Source organism: Halichoeres trimaculatus, unplaced genomic scaffold (assembly GCF_033239565.1).
Source record: "Halichoeres trimaculatus isolate MK-OKI-2021-1 unplaced genomic scaffold, fHalTri1.1 fHalTri1_scaffold_5, whole genome shotgun sequence".
In the NCBI taxonomy this organism is placed as follows: Eukaryota; Metazoa; Chordata; class Actinopteri; order Labriformes; family Labridae; genus Halichoeres; species Halichoeres trimaculatus.
In genome coordinates, this window is record NW_027437183.1 from 3,264,162 (window position 1) to 3,285,233 (window position 21,072).

Sequence of the window (21,072 nt, forward strand, 5' to 3'; positions counted from 1 at the left end):
AAGAGCTTGTGACAAACCCGGGCATGAAGACGGCAGAGATTGGTCGGTGTTTTGAATTAAAAAAGCAGCTTTAAACAGCTTTGTCTCTAGAGCATTGATTCTTAACCATGGGACCGTAGCTCATGGTTGGGCCGCATGCGCCCTCTAGTGGGCTGCCCAAAAAGATCTTCTTTGCACTGTTGGGATGTAAGGGCCACAAGACTCTGAGTTGTAGTACATTTTCCCGCCACTTGGGGGCGGGAATGCGTCAGTTAGTCAGTTGACCAAAAGTTAAAAGAAGAAAAAGAAAGCCAATAGTTTGGAGAAGGAGTTAAAGACAAGTTTTTGAAGCAAAAAATAATGACGAAACGGATGCAAACCCCCGCCAGAAGTACAATCCTGACTTTAAAGTACGGCTTTGTGAACTGAGGCAACAAAGCAGAGCCGGGGACTCAGTGTGTTGAGTGTGGGCTAACGCTATCAAATGAAGGACTGAAGCCATCAAAACTGAGGCGCCATCTAGAAACCAAACATCCAACGCTTGTGGGAAAGCGGGTGGAATTTTTCAGGACAAAGGAAAATGGGCTACAGATACAAAAAAGGTCAGTTGTCTCACCAACTGGCAACTTGAAAGGTGATTTGAAAGCTAGCTACCTTGTAGTCAGACCTGTTGTGACTCTGTTTGTTCATTTGTTACTGTTCATTTGTCACAAAGTTGAAGATCAACTTGTTTTTCTTGTCACACAAAAACGAACTGCTGAAGCATTTTTTAAATTAATTTACAGGTTATAAAGCTGTAATTTCATTTGCACGTTACTTTGACTTTATTGACAGTTTATTAATTTAGGAAAAGAATATTTTAATATATTTTTTTTATCACCTCAAAATTTCTTTTTTCACATAACCACTTTTTTTTTTTTTTTTTTTTTTTTTTTTTAATTATTTTTTTTTATGATTCTCCTCTATTTTGTTTTTGTAAATTTGAGAGGTATTTCTGGCAGCTAGACCAGATCCATAAATTGATAGCCTTTTCAGCACATTGTTTTATGTGCTTCATATCATTAAACAAAGTTTGAAAAACACTAAATATAGTTATTAAATACAAATCAAATCAAGAGTAAGTTACCAGTTCAGTGTACATATCTAAATGGGCCCCGGGCCCCTCCATGCTGGAAAGGTTGGGCCCCTGGGTCATAAAGGTTAAGAACCCCTGCTCTGGAGCTTGTCTCCTTTAAGAGGCAACAAATCCATCTGCAGTGAAATAAAGCTCCTTTAAAACCAGCACAGGCTGAAAATCCTCCATGCTAACATGCTAACTGTAGTGCTACACGGCTCATCTGTCTTCTTCTATGATGTCTTTTTTGCTGAAACACCTCCATGTTTTCCTCCCTAACTTACCCAGGTCTTCAGCCCAACGGTTGAAACTCAGACAGACGATGGGCCACAGGAACGCTCAACCATGAGGCTGAAATCCACTCATAGTTCCTCATAAAGTCCCTGCAGTTAAATGATCTGAAAACAGTGGTACTCTGGAGGTTCAGTCAGGAAGACAGAATCAGCTGCAGCGCTACATCTTGGCCACTAGATGGCGACAGGACTCCAAATAATGTCTCTGAGAGGTATTCAGTCCCTTTATGGAAGAACAGGTGGTGAGAGGAAATACTGATGAAGGTAAAAAGGAGGAAAAGTTTCCACAGAGCAAAGAGAAGAAGAGAGGAAGACACGAGAGAGGATGAATAAAAACATGATTAGACGAAGAGGAAGGAGTCACAGTGAAAGAGGAGGTCCATGTTCTGCATCACATGCATGTTGCAAAAGAGCGTGAGGCAGGAAACAGAGATGACACACTCACACCCCACAGACAGAGACAGAGAGAAGGAGGGGAAGAAGAAGAAGAGGAGGAGGAAAGGAAACTGAGAAAGAGCGAGAGGCAGAAATGTGGTGAAAGGAGAGCAGCTCCTGAGGAGGAGAGAAACTGAAATAGTCAAAAAGAAAGACAAAGCCAGGAAGAAGAGGAGAAAAGGAGCAGAGAAGGAGTCAGAAGAGAAGTGGAGAAGAAGTTTAAGACTGTGAGCAGAAGAGGAAACAGCATCAGAGAAAACTTAAAGCGGAGCTCGAAGAGTCACAGGAGGAGACGAGGTGAGGAGAGGAGAGGAGGCCCTGCGTGTCACGATGGAGGAGGACATCAGGAAACAGGGGATGCTCTACCTGCAGCAGCAGCGGTTTGGAAAGGTACAACACCCACCAGCAGATCTAAAGCTAACGCTAACTCAACATGTGGGCATGTCTTTGTAGAGTGGGGTGCACAGGGAGGGCAGGGGTCACGATCAGACGGTTCAGGAGTCAGAAACACAGGTCTGTGTATCAACACTGAGACTGGCAGAGCTAGAAAATGAAGCTACAGACTCAAAATATGCATGCTAGCTACTTCCTCAATGCTAATCTGTCAGTTCCTCAACTATCAAAGATGCAGCTCAGGAACCGTTAGTGGTTTTCCTTTTACTCCTACTGACACAAATCAATCCATATGTGTGTGTTTGCAGAAGTGGAAGCGTGTGTGGTGCGTCCTGTACAGAGAAAGCTCCTGCTCCATTTCCCGGCTGGAGTTCTTCGAGTGTAAAGATGGAGGAAGCGCCGAGAAGAACGACAGGACTCTACGCAAACAGCAGGAGCACAAAAAGGTAGACTGACCTCTGCTGGACTCCGTTTGTCAAACACTCAGCTTGACTGGAGTCTCCTACTACAGAGCCACACACTGTGTTCCTGTTGCTGAGAGCCGGTGTGTGTGTGTGTGTGTGTGTGTCTCTCAGGTGATCCGTATGGCCGACTGTATCCGGGTGTCTGAGGTGGAGATGGACGGCTGCCCCCGAGACACGGGACCTTTCCTGATCGAGACCACCGAGAAGATCTACGTGTTCGCTTCAGAGAGGCACCACCTGGACGACTGGACGCACAAGCTGTGTGAGATCGCCTTCCCTGTGGGTACACACACACACACACACACACACACACACACACACACTGATAGCTTTCAGTTTTGAAATGGTCATAAGTGAAAAACGTCTCGTGATGTTTCTCTGAATGAAGGTGTGATGTCAGGTTGTCAAAGTGTTGGTGGTTGAACAGTTTGTTGGTCTGTGTGCAGGTTGCTCTTTGGACATTATGTTTTGTGAATGTACCTGAGCTAATTTCAAAGTTTTAGGTTTTAAAAAGTCTCCAGGTCTTGAATAACTTGATCAAATCCATTTCGCTCCTTCATGCAATTACTTCCTGTATTCATTGTGACGGCCGCTGCGTGATGTTCACTGTGACAGTCCTTCCTCATATAAAAGCATCAAGCGTAATAAGTCTTTATTCAACAGCTCATTGCTGTCTTTGGTGGCAAAAACATGCGCTGTAGTTGCCTTTGTTTTTCCTTTTTGCCCCATCCTTCAAAAAGTCTGTGCACGCCACTGAATTGCAACATTATTCCCACCTAAATCTGGTAAATACAGACGTTATTCTGACTTTAATATCACACGTAAGGACTTAACTTCGTCTTTGATCTCATACATCAGGGGTTCTTTAACTTTTTTAGACCACAGACCCATTTCAGGCGGGACATTTTTCTAAGGACCCCCTCATTCGCATAATATCAATACTGTGTGATAATGAACTACGTTGCACTTTGCAATGAAAGAATTAGGCTAAATTCACACTTTTCAAGTAATTTGTTTTGTAAACTTTTAGAAAATGTTGACTCCAAGGTGTTTTTGTTCTGTGCACTTCATTTCTATTGTTGTGCACCATGAAGTAAAGGACACACAGTCATATCATGCATGCTTTTACAATTATTTTTGAATTTCCCATCGACCACCAAACTATATGGGGGGCTGATTGTAAAGTTGCACACACTGCAAATAACAACATTTGTCCACATTTAGCTCTAAAACATCACTTTTTCTGCAGATTTAGAGAAATATTTGTGAAATATATTGAATTTTTGGTCTAAATGAGATTTAAAATAAATAGATTTATGAATATTAGCAAAGATTTACAAATCTTAAGCCAAGATTTCTAAATATTGAGGTACAATTTCTAAATATTTAGCTAACATGCAAATTCACACTCCCGCCCACCAGTGGCGGCTGCTGGTCAGTCAAGGAGGGGAAGCTCATTTTTTTCCGGCCTACATCATAAATTTGTTTATTTCTTCAAACGTAAATTCTACCCTCTGTGTCAGCTTGTTAGAAGCTGGAGCTGCTACGTGAGACTACGACAGGCTGTAAGTGTGAGTGACAGGGGGAGAAGCTCCACAGCTGTAGCTGTAGCTGCTTATTGGTGAAAAGAGAGAGAATCTTTAAACACAACGCTCGTTGTTTTTAAGAAAGGTAAACTCACTGCGGATTGATAAAACCTCCAGATCAGTCCAGAACAACTGAGAAGATGCTCCAGTGGAGGGTTATACTTCAAGATCTCTGACTGGCTCATTTCACTGTCAATCAAAAAGGGATTCGGCCTCAGACAGATCATCCAATCATCATGCAGAAGCCCAGCGTCCAGGCCAGCCCACTGCCTCATAGACCCCCAGAGACGCTGAGCGTCCGATGGGCGGGACAAAGCCCAGTGTTTATCCAATGACCGTCCAGTTTCCACAGTGGAACAATCCACTCTACACTTCCCCGCTGAAGTCAGAGGACGCTCAGCGTCCGACTGTGTTAAAGCGCTGAGACGCTGTGGGGATGAATGAGAAGGAGGTGGAGCCAGTTACCTGTGATAGGAGCTGATTCTGAACTAAAGATGAAGGAATTCTAGCTCAGATTTTATCAATGAAATGTTCACACAGCAGAACATATCAACACTTTTTAGGGACATTTTAGGGGAAGCTGAGCTTCCTTTGCAGTCTTAGAGCAATCGCCAGTGATAACCTCAGACACTAAAACTTTATTCTAACTTAAATCTTATACTTTATGGCTTTATCCTGACTTTAATTTATCTTTAATTTAACAATTTAGCGTCACTTTAAATAAATTCTGTACATTAAGACTTTATTTCAACTATAATCTTATTAGTTAAGATTTCTAATCTCTTTAATGACACATTTTGACTCGAACTCAACTTAAATCTGCAGTTTTTCGACTTTATTCTGACTTTGAATCTGTACATTACGACTTAATTCTCAAAAAGTTGATGTTTTTTCTGGTGGCTTTGACATGATCCGCTGTCGTTATTTTTCTGTGTGGTTTTCTTGTGTCATGCCCCGACTCGAATAGCTAAAGTTAAGTGTGGGAAAAATAATCAACACTGTGCCAGCATTTGTCATGTGTCTGGTTAAAGTGCAACACTGAGGTAGACACGTCAACAGACTCAACTGTTTCACAGATCAGTGCAGTGTCTCATCTTGTTCAGCTTAAACCTAATTTTCAACCCTTCTGAAATGACAGAACAGCCTGGAAACAGTCTGAAAATGAAACTAACTTTTCTGTCTTTTTTTTTGTAGAAATGATACCAGAGTTTTTAAGAGACAATAAAAACTTTGATTAATGACGTTGGATAAAAGGAAAAGAGACAAAGATGAAACTGGAGGCTGAGCGGTTGAGGAGGAAACCGTCAGATTCTGTGTGTGGTTAAAAATAGCAGCAAAATGACGAACAGCTGACAGTCCTTAGTCACAACTCCACTTCCTGTTTCAGTTAGGGTGACGGGCCAACCTTACACACATAAAAGCTAATCAGATATGTGTGTGGACAATTTAATGGTGTCATTTTAGTCTTTGAGTATCTTAAAATGAGACATTTCACCTGACTTTTTGGGTGGCTGTGACTCATTTTAAGTCTAATAAGACAAATGTTGCTGAAAATAAAACAAACACTTGATTAGATTTCAGTTTTTGCAGGGGTCAGATTTTTAAAGAACAACCTTGATGGGAAAATAAAAGTTTTAAAATCTAATTTAAGGTTTTGCCTGCAGTTCTCCTGCTCTCCTCTAGGGGCATTTGTATTTTTTTACCCCATTTTACATCCCTAATTCTGTTCTCAGACCTGTATTTACCTTTTCTCCCCCTGCTCACCTGCTTAAAACAACTAACATGAGCCTGATGTAAAGCCTGCATTCATATCTTTACTTTGTTGCCCGTATTTCTGACCGTAATTTAATAAAACCGTTAAATTTAACGGTAAAGACTCAGTTTGTGGTATGCTTAAAAGTTAACTCCACTAAAGCCTGTAAGTTCAGGTTCTTTCTTTATATTAAAGATACAAAACTGCCAAAAAACAAAGTATTTCATAAATATTTAAAGTGTCCCGGTGATGTTCGTGGATTAAAATACGTCCCCTGAAGGGCTGAAAATGTGTATTTGTGTGTTTGTGTGTGTGTGCAGATGAGCTGGACAGAGCCCAACATGAAGAGAGGAAGCCTTCACAGAGGAAACAGAGTGGTGGATGAAGACGAAGGGATGGAGGACAACTCGCTGTACAGCGGCAGAGAGACAGGTGAGTCTACCTGTCGTACCTCAGCAGGGTTTGTTGAAGAGCCACTGCAGTTTTTCCATTTAGATTTCTAAAAGTACCGCACAACAAAGGTCTGTCCACACACAGGATGCTTTTTAGCAGCCAGGTGTGATGTGTGTTTTGACAAATTCAGACCAGTCTCAGTTAAAGGTTCCATATTCTGCTCCTTCTCTGCAGTTTAATCTGGATCATTGATGTCTTCATGAAATGGTAGTAACATGTTTTGGTCCAAAAAGCCAATAAATCAAGCACAGCAGCATGGTTTCCAGGCTCTCATAGCCCCTCTGTTCAGAACGCTCTGATTTAGTGGGCGTGGCCTTCATATGTAAATGAGCCACCGCTGATACCGCCCCGCTCTTCAGCGTCACTGAGAGCGGCGTCACGAGCTCTGAGTGCACAATGTTTAGAAAACAGAGAAGCTCGTTTACCGTAACATTACAGGCTAAAACAACAGGCTAACCGCAGCTAAAGTTAGCATCCTGAAGCTAACACAGAGACAGGGGGGACACTGAGGAAAAGCTCTTCCATCTGCTCCACAGCACACAGCATTTAAAATACTCACATTTCCAGGGTCCCAGGTTTGTTGGAGGATGGTTGGTAATGCGCCTGGATTCAGGACCAGTCTATTGGCTAGCCCTCTGTTGGACTGTCCAAAGTTGGAAAAGCAGTCGGCCGTGAAGTGACGAGCACACACATGCACAGTTTAACTGAGTGTAGCTGGAACATTTCCTTGATAAATGAACTCTAGACACTTAGTCTTGTCTTCTTCTGAGATGGGAAGCTTGTGCATGGAACTATGTGGCTGTTTACAGCCAAAAACAGAGCAGTGATGGCTCTTCAACTTAGGCATTCTCCTCCCTGCTGCTGAAGGGAAATCAGGTCAGACTTGCTCCTGATTGGTCAAAACAGGGAATCGCTGACGTCAGCAAATCCCCAAAATCCAAACAGCTCGTTTTAGGTCAGGATTTTACATTCACAAGCTCTGCTAAGTACAGGTTTTGTCATTTAATATTACATTTTGTGGGCTGGGAGGAAATCCAAAGACCCACAAATTTCACTAAAAGACTTAATAAAGTGATTTTTGCATAATATGGGACCTTTAAGAGCTTGTTCACGTTACCTTAAAACATTAAAATTGAGCGAAAGAGTTTGGCGCTATAAGTCCACTGTGTTTTTATCTTCAAAGGCGTAATGAAAAGTTACAAACAGAGCGTCTGTTTGCTAAACTCTGGGTTAAATGTGATATCACACCCAGGCCTCAGTCTAACAAGTCCACTCAGCACCAGACTCGGTATCTAACGCTCCGTCAGCAAACTTAGCTAAAAACATCATGTTTTACTTCCTCATATTTGATCTTAACACAGATCTTGAGTATATATATTTAGAACTTTCCACTGCGGTCATCACGATGATTTTACACCCAGATAAAAACAAGCATCAGCTGGTTGAAGACTCAGATAGTGTATTTGTGGCGTAAAGGATATTTTTGTCTAGTTCTCGTGTCTGTCAGGCGCAGATCTTCCCTTTCTGAGCAGAAACAGCTCAAACTCTTTGCAGATGATTCTGTCCTTTATGTTTCTGTTTCTCTTCAGGAGTCAGACACGAAACTCTTCATCTCTATCAGACTCAGTCTTAAAGATTTCCTCCTAACCTCCTGGTGTTGTTGTGTTTTAGCAGCAGTTTTTTAACTCAACCTTTTCAGTCACAATTTCCTGTCGCACCTCCAACCAAACCTCACTTCCTCTCTTGCTTTTTTCCCAGCGCTGCTAAATTTGGCAGCTTGTGGCTGCGATGATGCATCACATTGCTTCACACACATGTACACAAAGACACGCGTGCACGCAAAGAGGGAACTGTTTGGTTTAAAGCAGCAGACGGGTTAGGAAAGAAAAATAAGAAAGACACATAAAGAGAGGAAGAGAAGCAGTGATAGAAAAGAAAACAAACGTCCTTCAACAGGTAGAAACCAGACGTCCGTTGAGACGTAACAGACGCAGCAGCTGGAGTCTGGCAGGTCCACAACAAAGATTCAGAGGAACCGACCAGACGAGAGCGTTCAGGAACTTCCAGAAAGATCTTTACAGGACATCAAGGTCCAATGAGGACGTGATAAGTGTTTGTGAAATTTCCGAAAAGGGTTATTTCTAAACAATATTTCTCTGAGGTCAGGTTGAACTTTCTCATGAGAACATAAATCCACTTAGACCAGAAGTCCGGTTTATGACCATAGATCTGTGTTTTTCTCTGCTGAAAATGATTTCTGTGATTAATTTTGTAGTGATGGTGGACACTGGAGCCTAACAGTCAGACAGAGAAAGGACAGAAGAGCAGAAGGAAGCAAAACAGGAGAGAGATAGAGCACAAGCTCATGGCTAAAACATGGGTCGAAGGTTTAAAGAACGGTTAAAGGCTGAAACACAAGCCAAGTCCTAGAACATAAGCTAGAAGCTAAACATGGGCTAAAAGGTAAAACAATGGCTAAAAGTTAATACATGTGCTGAAGGCAAAAACACAAACAAAAGGCTAACACACTGACTAAAGGCTGAAACATGTGCTTAAGGGTTAAACAAGGGCCGATGGCTAAAACTCAAGCTACAGACTAAAACATGAGCTAAAAGCTAAAACACTGGCTCAAAGGTGAAACATGTGCTAAAGGCAAGAACACAAGCTAAAGGGTAAAATATGCTAAAGGCAAGAACACAAGCTGAAGGCTAACAAATGGGCTAAAGGCTAAAACATGTGCGAAAGGTTTGAACAAGAGCTAAATGCTAAAACACAAGCTACAGGCTAAAACATGAACTGAAGGCTAACCACGTGCTAAAAGGTAAAACACTGGCTTAAAGGTAACACGTGCTGGAAGCAAGAACACAAGCTAAAGGCTAACAAATGGGTTAAAGGCTGAAACATGCGCATGAGGCAAGAACACATTAGACCAAAAGCTAAATGCTAAAAACACAAGCTACAGGCTAAAACATAGGCTCAAAGCTTAAAAATTGGCCAAAAGCTGAAACACACGCTGATGGGTAACACAGGTGCTTAAATCAAGATTACAAGATAAAGGCTAACAAATGGGCTTAAGGCCAAACGTGTGCTAAATACTTGAACAAGAGCTAAATGCTAAAACACAAGCTAAAGGCTAAAACATGAGCCAAAGGCTGAAACAGAAGCAAACGTTTAAAAAAAGTGCCAAAGGCATAAACACAAGCTAAAGGCTAAAAAATGGGATAAAAGCTAAAACACTGGCTAAAAGGTAATACATGTGTTGAAGGCAAGACCACAAGCTAAAGGCTCACACATCGGCTAAAAGCTAAAACATGAACCAAAGGCTCAAACTGAAGTAAAAGTCTTAAACACAAGCTAAAGGCAAAAACATGGGATGAAAGCTAAAACAGGGGCTAAAAGGTAAAACGTCTGCTAAAGGCAAAAACACAAGCTAAAAGCTAACACATTGGCTTACACACTGGCTATAGGATAAAACATGTGCTGAAGGCAAGAACACAAGCTAAAGGCTAACACATTGGCTAAAGGCTAAAACATGAGCTAAAGGCTTAAACAAGGGCTAAAGGCTTAAACACAAGCTACAGGTGTAAACATAGGCTAAAAGCTAAAACAGGGGCTAAAAGGTAAAATTACTCCTGAAGACAGAAAACACAAGCTACAGGTTTAACATGGGCTAAAGGCTAAAACACAAGCTAAAAGCTAGAAGGGCTAAACTGTTTGTGCTAATGTTGATTCCAGCTCTTGGTTTATTGCTTCTTTTATCTTTTTTTTATAATACAAACCAAAATTATCTGAACAAACGGGACTTCATAAAGGACAGCAGTTAGTAGCAGTAGTTAAAAAGGACAGCAACCTTTTCAGGAGCTCAAAAGAACAAAGCCGCTGTGTTTCAGAGGGTGTCTGTCTTCGTGCAGACAGCTGGATCCTCTTTCCTGACGGTTTTAGCACCTTCGTCAGTTTAACATCTAACCCAGAGTGTTTCCGTCCCACCATCGTCCTGACACCGACGTCATCCTTTCTACACACTCTCAGCGCCAGCTCTCAGTGAGAACAACGTGGAGTGGAAACTTGTGTGTCTTAGTAAGTTCCTGCTGTGGTGAGTGTGTGTCGCAGCCTGTCGCAGGGTGTTGCAGCACCGCAGTGACCGGCAGCTGCAGGACGACCTCAAATTTTTATCTTCGCAGGACAAAACTTCCTCTTTCTTTACAGGAAGCTGCTCTTAAACAAAAATAGTCACATTTTAAACTTGAGTTCAGAGCAGGAGATGTTTGCAGCTTCGGTTTGAAATGAGATAACACGCGTCGGCTGAGACTTTCCTTTCACTGAAAGCATGAAGACAACAAAAAGCATGAAGTAATTATAGATCATCACCAAAATGAGATTTCAGAGCTGATGTGTGAGCCTCAGTCAGACTTCAGTCTCGTGTTCAGACAGTTTGAAAACCTGCTGTGGTTCCAGTGGAGTCTTCATGCTGGTTTGTTGCTCTGATTTGTCTTTTTATACTCAGCCAGTGGTGACTGTGAAGTAATGAGGTGAACCAGAGCTCTTCTGTTCTTTTTAGAGCTGAAAACTGAAATAGACGCGCTCAGTGACTCAGTGAAACTCTGACTGCAGGTTCACAGTTCAACGGCCTGAGCTTTCTGATGTCCATTACATAGTCTGTCCACTAGAGGGCGCCGACAGAAACACATACAACACATTCTGAGTTCAAAACAACCACAACTATGACTTACTGAGTCTATAAACTGATAAATGAGAATGAGAAATGCTGTTTTTTGTTGTTAAAGATGGCGGACGTTGCTTTAGCTGAATTCTTAAATCCATCAAAACCAATTTTTAACACAAATAGTGCAAAAAAAATAAATTTGATGTCAATCAAGTTTAAGAAAAGTTGGTTCAGAGACATCAAAACTGGAAAAGTTGAGAGAAAAAAAACATCCTGAGGAATATCTCCCATCTCAAGAACAGACATGACTCTGGAGTGGAAGTCGCTGCATGGACTCAGATCCATTGTTTATCACCAAATCCACAAAGTCAGGTTTAAACTGATACCTGCAAACCAGATATAAACCTGAGACAGAAATACAGAGACATCTCTGTACCTGAGCCCATTTGAAGTGAAAAACTGTCTTGTGGTCCAATGAATCTAGATCTGACATTCTTTTTGGAAATCCTGGACACTGTGCTCTCAGCTCTCAGAGCTCAAAACCAGAATCCCTGATGGTCTGGGGGATCAGAACAGCCCACAGCATGGGGGGCTCAAGGCCCATTTATGAATTTAGATACAGATGGAGCTTTCTGTCCATGCTTTGCAAGAAACGGAGCAGTACCACCGTAAACCATGGGGGCAGTGTTGCTCTTACCACCTGTTATGTAGCTCTATTTAGACACGAAGAAGAAAAAACAACGGTGGCACTTTTTGAAAGAAACTTTGGCTGTTTTCCAAACCGCCTCCTACACGAGCAGTGCCTATTATTTTGGCTGAAATTCAGTCTGTAGTAGTCAGTAAGTGAAAACTTGCAAAATCTGCAGTATGCCAAAAATCCCTGGATGTCCTACTGATCCAGGAAAATTCCTCAGTATGCAACGGACCAGTCTACCTGGCATACTGTTTCCCACAATGCACAGTGCATACACTGTTTGCCAATGCAGGTGGCAGGTTTCAGTAAATTACTGCCATCTACTGGAATGAGTTGGCATTACAACTACAATACAACAACACTAACATTAGACAGATTGTCTAACATTAGTGTTGTTGTTTCTGTGAGATATAAGTAAAGTGATCAGAAAGAAACACTGTTAAATATTGTCAGTTTTAGTTGTAAGAGAGTTTTTTACTTAATTAAAAGCCCATATAAACCATTAAATACTTTTTTTTGACCATACACAGATTATATAGAAGTGGTTTTTCCATCTGCTTTAAAAATAAAAATTCAGTCCAGAATTTTTAAAATAAACAATATAACTCTTGGTGTAATATGATGTTTCTGCAGTGGTATGATCAACAAAATAACTAAAGCCGCGTTTCCACCAAGCAGTCTGGTTCGGTTCAGCACGGTTTGGCACGGTCTGGTACAGTGAAGTCTGATCCTGTTTGCGTTTCCACAGCAAACTGTGCCCTCTCGTGGTAGGAGGCGTGTAAGCCGGATGCCGAAAGCTTCAGCTGTTAAACAGTAGCGTGACGCCGTAGCAACATGACACAGTTTACCCCCGCTAATAAATCCAACGAAGAAGAAAAACGCAACACAGTAAACAAAGAGCACAGATGGAAGACATGCAGCATTTCGTCCTCTCTGTGATTAGCATGTAGCTCTTTGATACAAAGAACAATCAAGCTTCGTTTCAGAGAAGTCTGTGTGCTGCCAGGAGAAATGCAGCCGCTGTTGGGGTAAGTGACGATTCTTTCGACCAATCAACCGTCTGCAGTGTGTTGCTCCACCTTCCTAGAGTGGATCGGTTCAGTCAGTCTTTTTAGGGATCTGTCCAGGGATAAGTCAGTGGAAACGCTGCAAAATGTGCACCATACCAAGACGAACCAAACCGGTCTGCTTGGTGGAAACGCGGTTTAAGATTTCACAATCTATCTGTTTGTTTTGTACATTTTTAATTCAGGTGAAAATAATTAAAAAAAAAAAAAAAAAATAGACCATCAGCTGTAGCCTTCCGAAACTTAAAACCAGAGTAGTATACTACAAAACAGACCCAACAGAACTGTCAAACTACATCAGGGGTGGCCAACCAGTCAGAGACCAAGAGCAACAAAAGTTACTGTTGTACTACAGAGAGCCACATCAAAAACACACTTCCTCTCGCATTTTAACGAAAGGACATAAGATGAAAAACAATACACTTCCAAATTTTAAAGTGACATTTATTGCGTTTGTAAGCGTGCAATTCGCACTTAGAGCCATGTCAAAGACAAGTTTCTGTTTTTATTGCAGTAGATACAAAGTTCCATCTATCTATCTATCTATCTATCTATCTATCTATCTATCTATCTATCTATCTATCTATCTATCTATCTATCTATCTATCTATCTATCTACCTAGATAGCTATGAGCACATGTGCAAGTTGAGAAAAGAAACTGAAACTTAAGTATCAATCTCATCACCCAAGTATTGATCGATACTGATCACAACATCAATGTATCAAAACTTTAGATTGATTGGTACACCACTGCTCATAACAATAATAAATGGATCAAAGAGCCACACACCGAAAGGGAAAGAGCTGCATGTGGCTCGCAAGCCGCAGGTTGGCCAACACGCGCTGCCATCCAAACAAAGAGCTCACAGGTTTCAGAGAGACAACCACAAACCACATTCTGCAGGATCACAACAGCATGGCTCTGTAGTAGAAGGGTCCACATCCTGTCCTGACCTGACAAAGCAGACCCTGAACTGTTGAGCAGCTGAAATGCTCTTTTAGGAAAGAGTGAGACTCTAATCTCCTGAGTTTGCATTTACGGAGTGTTGTTCAAAGAAGATCTGGACGAACCGTCCTGGACTCCAGGTTTTTAGACTGTAAGGGTTTTGATAAGCACATGTGTATAAGTCCCTCTGTCTGTGCTGCAGCTCTAAAGCAGTGACGTTAAACGTTTGATCGAGGCCATAAAGTGAAGCTCCTGAAGCTGCTACTGTTTTCCCACATCCTCCAACACCTGCAGCACACACACCTGCTCCTTTCTTTGTGTGTGTGTGTGCTCGTGTGTGGTTTCCTCAGCGCGACACAAGAGCAGCAAACGGCTTTACGTAACGCACGTTCTCATGACATCTGAGGGCTCTTTGAGGTTCCTGTTCAAACAGGTCTGAAGTGACCACAAAGATGAAGCGTTGTTTGGTTTCACTGCAGAAACTTTGAGGGAAAAAAAAGTCTGCCAAATAAGAGTGAATATTTTAAAACATTATCTTAATACAAACTTTTATATTTATACATTTTTTGTTTTTTACTGTTTTCCCACTGTGGCTCTATGCTGACGATACTCTCCTGTATTACTGTATCGATTCTACACAACTTTAACAAAATGCAAAAAATGCACCTTTAATTTTGAAAGAAATTCATTATACAAACATAATTAACTGATTGTTTTTTATAGAGACATCATGGGTAGATGTTTGAATCAACAGGACAAGGGAAGAGTATGACAAATATCTGGATGTGTGTGCCCAACAGTTTTGGCCAAATTACTTTAAAGAAGTAATAAGTTATAGTTACCCGTTACTTTCTAAAAAAAAAAAAGTTACTGAATTACTCCTTCATAAATGTAATTAGTTACCAGGGAAAATGATGATTTTTTGAAAAAAACTTTAATTTTGCTAAAATTTAAGTTTTTGAGCAGGTTTTGCTCTGGGACATCATGTTCATGCCTGTTTTTGCCTTTTCCATCTATGACGTTGAAGTGGTGTCTGTTTACTTCCATCCTGAAAAGGCCAGTTTTAACCCCAGAGACCCCTCCGGACTCACACATATTAAATCTTTAGCTTCTGTCACATGTCTAACTGAGCAATCCATGTCAGATGGACCCGCCAACACCGTCTGCAGCTCCACTCCCGACTTGTAATTTCTCCCGATTTACCCTTTATTTTTTAGTCTGGTCCTATCGTCTCTGGTAGATTTTCAAGTCAAAACAAGTCGGCTACTTGTGCCTCACATTCAAACCTCAAAAAGCTTCCCTCCCTATCCCTGGAGTTGGTTTGATCCAAAGACGCTGCATGAGATCCTCTCTGACTGAGGTTACACAGACACACACAGGTAGCTGTGTGAGATTTGTTGATGAAAAGTTGATTTTAGCATCAGCTCTTTGTTAAAGACGTGTCAACATGATTGTTCTCATCATTACTTGTGTGTCTGAAGCTTTTACCCACATTTTATTTGTAGCTCCTTGCGCCTAATTTCACTGTTGGTAACAGTAGCATCGTTATAACATTTAAAAGTAATTAATTAGATTGCCCATTACTGGCAAAAGTAACAACTTTATTAATTTTAAGGCTGCTATTCCCAATACTGCCCAAGTCAAGAAACAGACTCTTATATTCTTACATCCGTCCTGCAAACTTTGGGTCAACCTTCAGCCATAACCATACGTCTAAAACTTTGAAGCCTGTGCCGAAGTGCTTAACCCTCATAATCCCAAGCACTTTTTTTTTAGCGTTTTTTGCTTCTGCAATATTTTTACTCACTGTGGTCTCATTTTTCACTGCAACATGAAGCTCTGCCCTTCTACAAGGTCAGGAGAACCAGGGCTAAAGGACGATGTGACACAACAACGTCTCAGCAACGAAACAGAACCAGAATGCAAGAAACTATTCAAAAAAGACAGGCAGGCAATGACATTTTCTGAGTATTTGCTCTAAAACAATGAAAGAAAAGTGAAGTATTTTCATTTTTACATGCTCTGAACACACAAACTGTTGCTCATTCGTGCAGAGCAGCTCCAAGCTGAAACATGACACCAGGAAGATAAAAGGCAAATTTCAAAGGATTCTTCAGATTTAAATACAGAACATATATCGAACATTCAGAACTTGTTTAAAGCAGTAAAGAGTGGAAAATTATTTGTTTTTTACAGAATTAAGCTAGCGCAAACGGTTGATTTTCTGCAGATTTTCAAAGAGGACGTGTGAATAAATCATCGTTCTTTCCCGCCGGTTCTCAGTATGTTGCTGACGTCACGTGTGATACATTCAGGGACCGTCGGAAACTTGAGAATCTGACGATAACGCCACTTCTTTCAGCTTTTGAATAAGAAAAACAGTTTGTAAACAAGTGCAGTCTGGCCCGCCGGCGTGTTTTGGATACTGAGGGCTAAAACTGCTGTTCCTCAAGTGTCCACTAGAGGCTGGCTGCAGAAATACTGGAGATCACATATAAACCAAACCACAAAAGATTATTTTTATGGCAAGATTGAACATGTTTCAGGGATGATTTTTTTTTCAGTGCCTTTTTTTTTTTTTTTTCCAAAAATGATTATTAATTATGTTATTCCAGTTCTGTTTTTTTGCCCATATAAGGGCATGACAACTTTGACTGACAGGTGGTCACCCTGTGGCTTTCTGCAAAGAGGCTAAAGACCTTCCTCCATACCTCAAACTAACTTCAATAGTTTGACCTCACAGGCTGTTAATGGAAAAAAATGAAGAAGTGAATTTTGTATGTGTGTGTGTTTCAGTGCGTGACTTCAGAGTGTGTGTCCGGAGAACAGAAGCGTCTGATCGCTGCAGACTGAAAGGAGACGTCACCCTCAGAGCGGACGTCGACGCTCTTCTTCTGCTGGATAAATCTGGAGATGTGGTGTACTCCTGGCCGTACAGGTTCCTGCGCCGCTTTGGACGAGACAAGGTGACACACACACACCAACACACACACTCTATCTTCTCCTGTTTTATAAAACTGAAGCTAAACTGTTCACCTGACAAATAAAACGTTAATGCACTACTGCAGTCAGCCAGTAGAGGGCGCAGGGGTCGACCCTGACCGTGTTTTCCCCCTCAGGCCACCTTCTCCTTCGAGGCCGGACGCAGATGTGACTCCGGCGAGGGGAACTTTGAGTTCGACACCAAACAGGGGAACCTCCTGTTCCTGGCCGTGGAGGCCGCCATCAACCTGCAGCGGATCTCGCTCCCCCACAGACAGGCCTCAGGAGGGGGGCAGGCGGCTCCAGAGACGCCCCAAGACCTGAACCCGCCCCCTTTACCTCAAAACCCTCCTCATTTTCAAAGCAGGACGCCACCGCTGCCTCAGCCTCGCAGCCATATCCCACAATCCTCTGGTGCTGCTCAGGTCAGCTGTTCTTCTACGTGGCTTTTCAAAATAAAAGCACGGCTCATGTTATTAATCCGTGTGTTTCCTGTGTGCAGGCACCTGACGGCGTGTACAGCATGGTGGCCGACCCTTCGACTCTTCAGATGAGTCATCATAAAGACAAAGAGAGCTCCGGGTCTCCTCAGTCTCAACACCGCCCCCCGCTGGTAGGACAGCCACACTGCAATCATATTAGTGCTTTAACAGATTACGGTCAGATCTTTGAGAAAGGCTGAGCTGCAGTAAAAGTGAATTGTTGCACAGATTTTGATGACGACCTTGTCAGCTGTTTGGATCAGCAGTTGGGGGAGGGGCTAAGGTTTGATCGCTGCTCTCTCATTGGTCGTTTTTTCACTGTTCTCTCCTCAGACTCGTCTGGAGCCTCCGGTCGACAAAACTCTGACTGGAGTGAAGAGTTTGAATCTGGACTCTCGAGGTCTCCCCATGCCCCGGAAGAACCAGGTCAAGATGATCTCCAGCTGCCCCCTTCCTGAGTCAGACCCCAGCCTGCCCGCCCCCCTGAGCTCCACCCAGGAGCAGATGTACTCTAAGATCACGGTGCCCGCCGCAGAGCGAGGCGCGAAGAGGGAGAAGAGAGGCGGCAGCAGAGAGACGCTCATCACCCCGGAGCCCGAGTACTCTCTCCCCTTCGACACCATCGCCGTCAACGTCATGAGCAACCTCCTGACCTCCCAGGCTCAGCCCGGCGCCGACCCCCTCTACGACAGCATCGACGAGATGAAGATCAGAAACATCTTCGTGAGCGACCCTCCCGGGCCGACGTACAGCAAAGTGGAGCACATCTACGACGAGCCCGAAGGCTGCGCCATCCCCACCGTCCCTGCCGTGCAGAAACCTCCAACCTCCGTCTACGACGACCCCGAGGAGATGAGAGGAGACGCCTGGAGGGTTATGGGCACACCTGCTGACCCCAAAGGTCACGAGTACCCGTACAACCCCCGGGTGGATGACTACGCTGTGCCCAAACGCCCACAGAGGGTGTGTCCTGTTTCTCAAAGCACCACAGAAGAAGAAGAGGAGGGGGAGGAGGAGCCTGAGGAGGAGGGGGAGAAGAGTGAGGCTCGGGGGGATTCACCGTATAACAACGTGAACTTAAAGATGGCGTAGGGGAGGGTCAGGTGTTTGTCTCAGCTCAGCTCCTGATGATGCGTTCAAATGCACCCGGAAATCCCAGAGTCAAAGCTCCTCATAATTTATAAAGACAAAACAACAGCTGGGGGTCAAGACTCCATCTTCAGCGTCTGACATCACAACTGATCTTCATGGATCTGATCTCAGGTCTGCTGCAGTGAGAGGAAACATCCTGCAGGGGGCAGCAGAGGCGTCAGAATCCTGTGAACAACATCAGACTGTTCAAACTAAACTTTCTCTCTTTGTGTATTTGTGCAGTTTTAGGCTCAAACTTTAATGAAATATTTGATAAATGTAAATTTTCAGAGTTATTTTCTGTGTGTGACGTCCAGAGTGTGTGTGCAGATATTTTATGAATAAACTTCTGTGTAAAATGTGCACAGCATTGTTTAATCCTAACTTTCCTTTCACAAGCAAGATTTTTGTCCATATCAGTAGAAAGTTAACCTAACATGAGCTGAAGGACAGAGAACGTTCAGTAGTGTTCATGTAACACATGAATTTAGTTGGAAACTGAAACACTAACCTGTTCAAACACTGATATGAATCTCCTGGACTTTCTGTGTTGGAAAAAACATCAAATCAGGAACAAAAACTTCACCAAATTTTCTCAACAGAGAGGATTCAAATCAAAGATGGAGGACCCAAAGGCAGATACAGGAAGGTTTGATAAACACAACACAAACAGGAAGTAAGAACTACAGAATAAAACAGGAAACAAGAGAAAAACAAAACAAAGCAAAACAAAAACACACACAAGGAGTAATCAAAAAGGTGGAAAAAAATCTACAATAGGAGTGAATGCAGAAAACACAAAGCAGCTAATAAGGCAACTTCAAATATGTAAGATGGATGTCAAAAAAAAAAAAAAATCCAGTAAACAAAAAAGAGAGATGAACCAACATAAAACATCAAAACAAATTGCAAGCTAAAAAGAAAGAAAGAAACAAAATAAAACAAAATAGAAAGGACAAAAACCACTCCAGAAAAGTTGACCAAAAATTTAGCATATTTTACGATGGCCAAACGATACCAAACAGTACATTTAAAAAAAAAGAAAAAAAAGAAAAAGACAAAAAAAATGTCACAAAGAAAAATGACATAGCAACAAAAACACCCAAAATAAAAAAGACCACTGAAAAGAAGAAAAAAAAACTAAACTAAACAATGCAAAGAAGAAAACAAGACAACAAAAAAGAGAGAGAAACAAAAAGGAATTGCATAAAAGAAGTGAAAAGGAATAAAAAAAGAAATGTAAAATAAATAAGAGAACTCAATGATTAAACAAGAACAAATCAACAAAAAATTAAAAAATAATAACACTACAAAAAATCAACAATTAAAAAGAACAAAGCAAAAAAAAGGCTGAAAAATATGCATAAAGAATAAATAAAACAAAGAACTGCAAAAACAAAAGGAGAAAAATATTTGAAAGAAAGAAGCAAAAAAAAAAAAAACGAGTAGAAAACAGGCGACAAAATGAAAATGCACAAAACAGAAAATTGAAAAGCAAAATAAGAGATTGCAATGATAATATAGAACAAATGAAATGACCCAACAACAAGAAAGTAAAAAGACAGTGCAAAATTAAAAAAAAAAATGCAAAAAGGCAGAGAAACTTGTTATTGTTTTCTGTCTTTCTTTTATTTTCTTTTTAGGATGTGTTTTGCATTTTAGGGCCACCATAAGAATAAGCAAGAAATACAAACAACTACTGTTTATTTAATGTGACCACCGTCCTCCTTTAACCCAGGACTGAACCTCGGCTCCAGAGCTGCTTCCTTAGTGAAAAGTTTCACCCAGAGACAAACACTGTAGCGTGCAAACAAAGAAACTGCTTAAATTCAGGGTGTAAACACGAAATCTGGGTCGACCCACGAACAGCAGAGGAGTCAGAGGTTATTAGAGGTCGTTAGTGTTGCTGGTTCGGCAGGTGTCACAAAGGAGCAGATCCAGGATCAGATATTAAAGAGTTTAACTCAACAGATACACGACGACATGTGACTACATGTTTATTTTATGACCATCCAACTCTGTGTGTGTGTGTGTGTGTGTGTGTGTGTGTGTGTGTGTGTGTGTGTGTGTGTGTGTGTCTGTGTGTCTGTTTAATTATGCTAAGTTTCTGGGTTAAACAGTAAGCCTCCGGTCGTCCATTAACACACACACACACACACACACACACACACACACACACACACACACACACACACACACTTACTTACTCACATTTACTCAATTACTGGGACAATCATAATTAAACAGACGTGTGCGTTCAGTAAACCCACAGGGAAACTTTCAGAGCCGACCAATCAGGAGCCAGTATTTAACTCTTTGAGCACGAGATGCTTCGTCAGCATCACAAAACAACAACAACAAGCTGCAGCGTGAGGGTGCTAGAGAACTTAAAGAGGGGGTGTCATCCTCTTTTAGACCTCATACTCTGTGTGTAGTATCTTAATATGATTTACAGCTATAATGATATTCCTATTTTTCAGCTTTTTCAGCAGCTTTTGCTCCTGTCCTAAAGTCTGTTTTTAAAGAGGGGGTAGTGTGTTTTTTTTAAAGTCTCTATTCTGTCCTCCTATTATCCCCAATGTATCTCTACATAATTTACAGTTTAAAAAATCCTTATATCTCTTTCACTGCTGATT

At 41.8% G+C, this 21,072-nt stretch overlaps 1 protein-coding gene across 1 annotated transcript; it reads left to right on the plus strand.

Moving 5' to 3' along the window:
* Window positions 1-1,470: 1,470 nt before the first annotated feature.
* Window positions 1,471-18,739, plus strand: dok2 (docking protein 2). Its single transcript, XM_074670550.1, has 8 exons — window positions 1,471-2,211; window positions 2,523-2,660; window positions 2,790-2,957; window positions 6,338-6,449; window positions 16,638-16,807; window positions 16,961-17,248; window positions 17,326-17,436; window positions 17,639-18,739. The coding sequence occupies exons 1-8, from the start codon at window positions 2,152-2,154 to the stop codon at window positions 18,395-18,397; spliced, it is 1,806 nt and encodes a 601-aa protein (XP_074526651.1). The 5' UTR covers window positions 1,471-2,151; the 3' UTR covers window positions 18,398-18,739.
* The last annotated feature ends 2,333 nt before the right edge of the window (window positions 18,740-21,072 follow it).

What these genes read in the sequence shown, in the direction of transcription:
- dok2 (XM_074670550.1), top strand. Translation starts at nt 2,152, where the DNA reads ATGGAGGAGGACATCAGGAAACAGGGGATGCTCTACCTGCAGCAGCAG. An exon ending in GTACAGCGGCAGAGAGACAG is followed by an intron (nt 6,450 to 16,637) that starts GTGAGTCTACCT and finishes TGTGTGTTTCAG; the next exon opens with TGCGTGACTTCAGAGTGTGT. An exon ending in AATCCTCTGGTGCTGCTCAG is followed by an intron (nt 17,249 to 17,325) that starts GTCAGCTGTTCT and finishes TCCTGTGTGCAG; the next exon opens with GCACCTGACGGCGTGTACAG.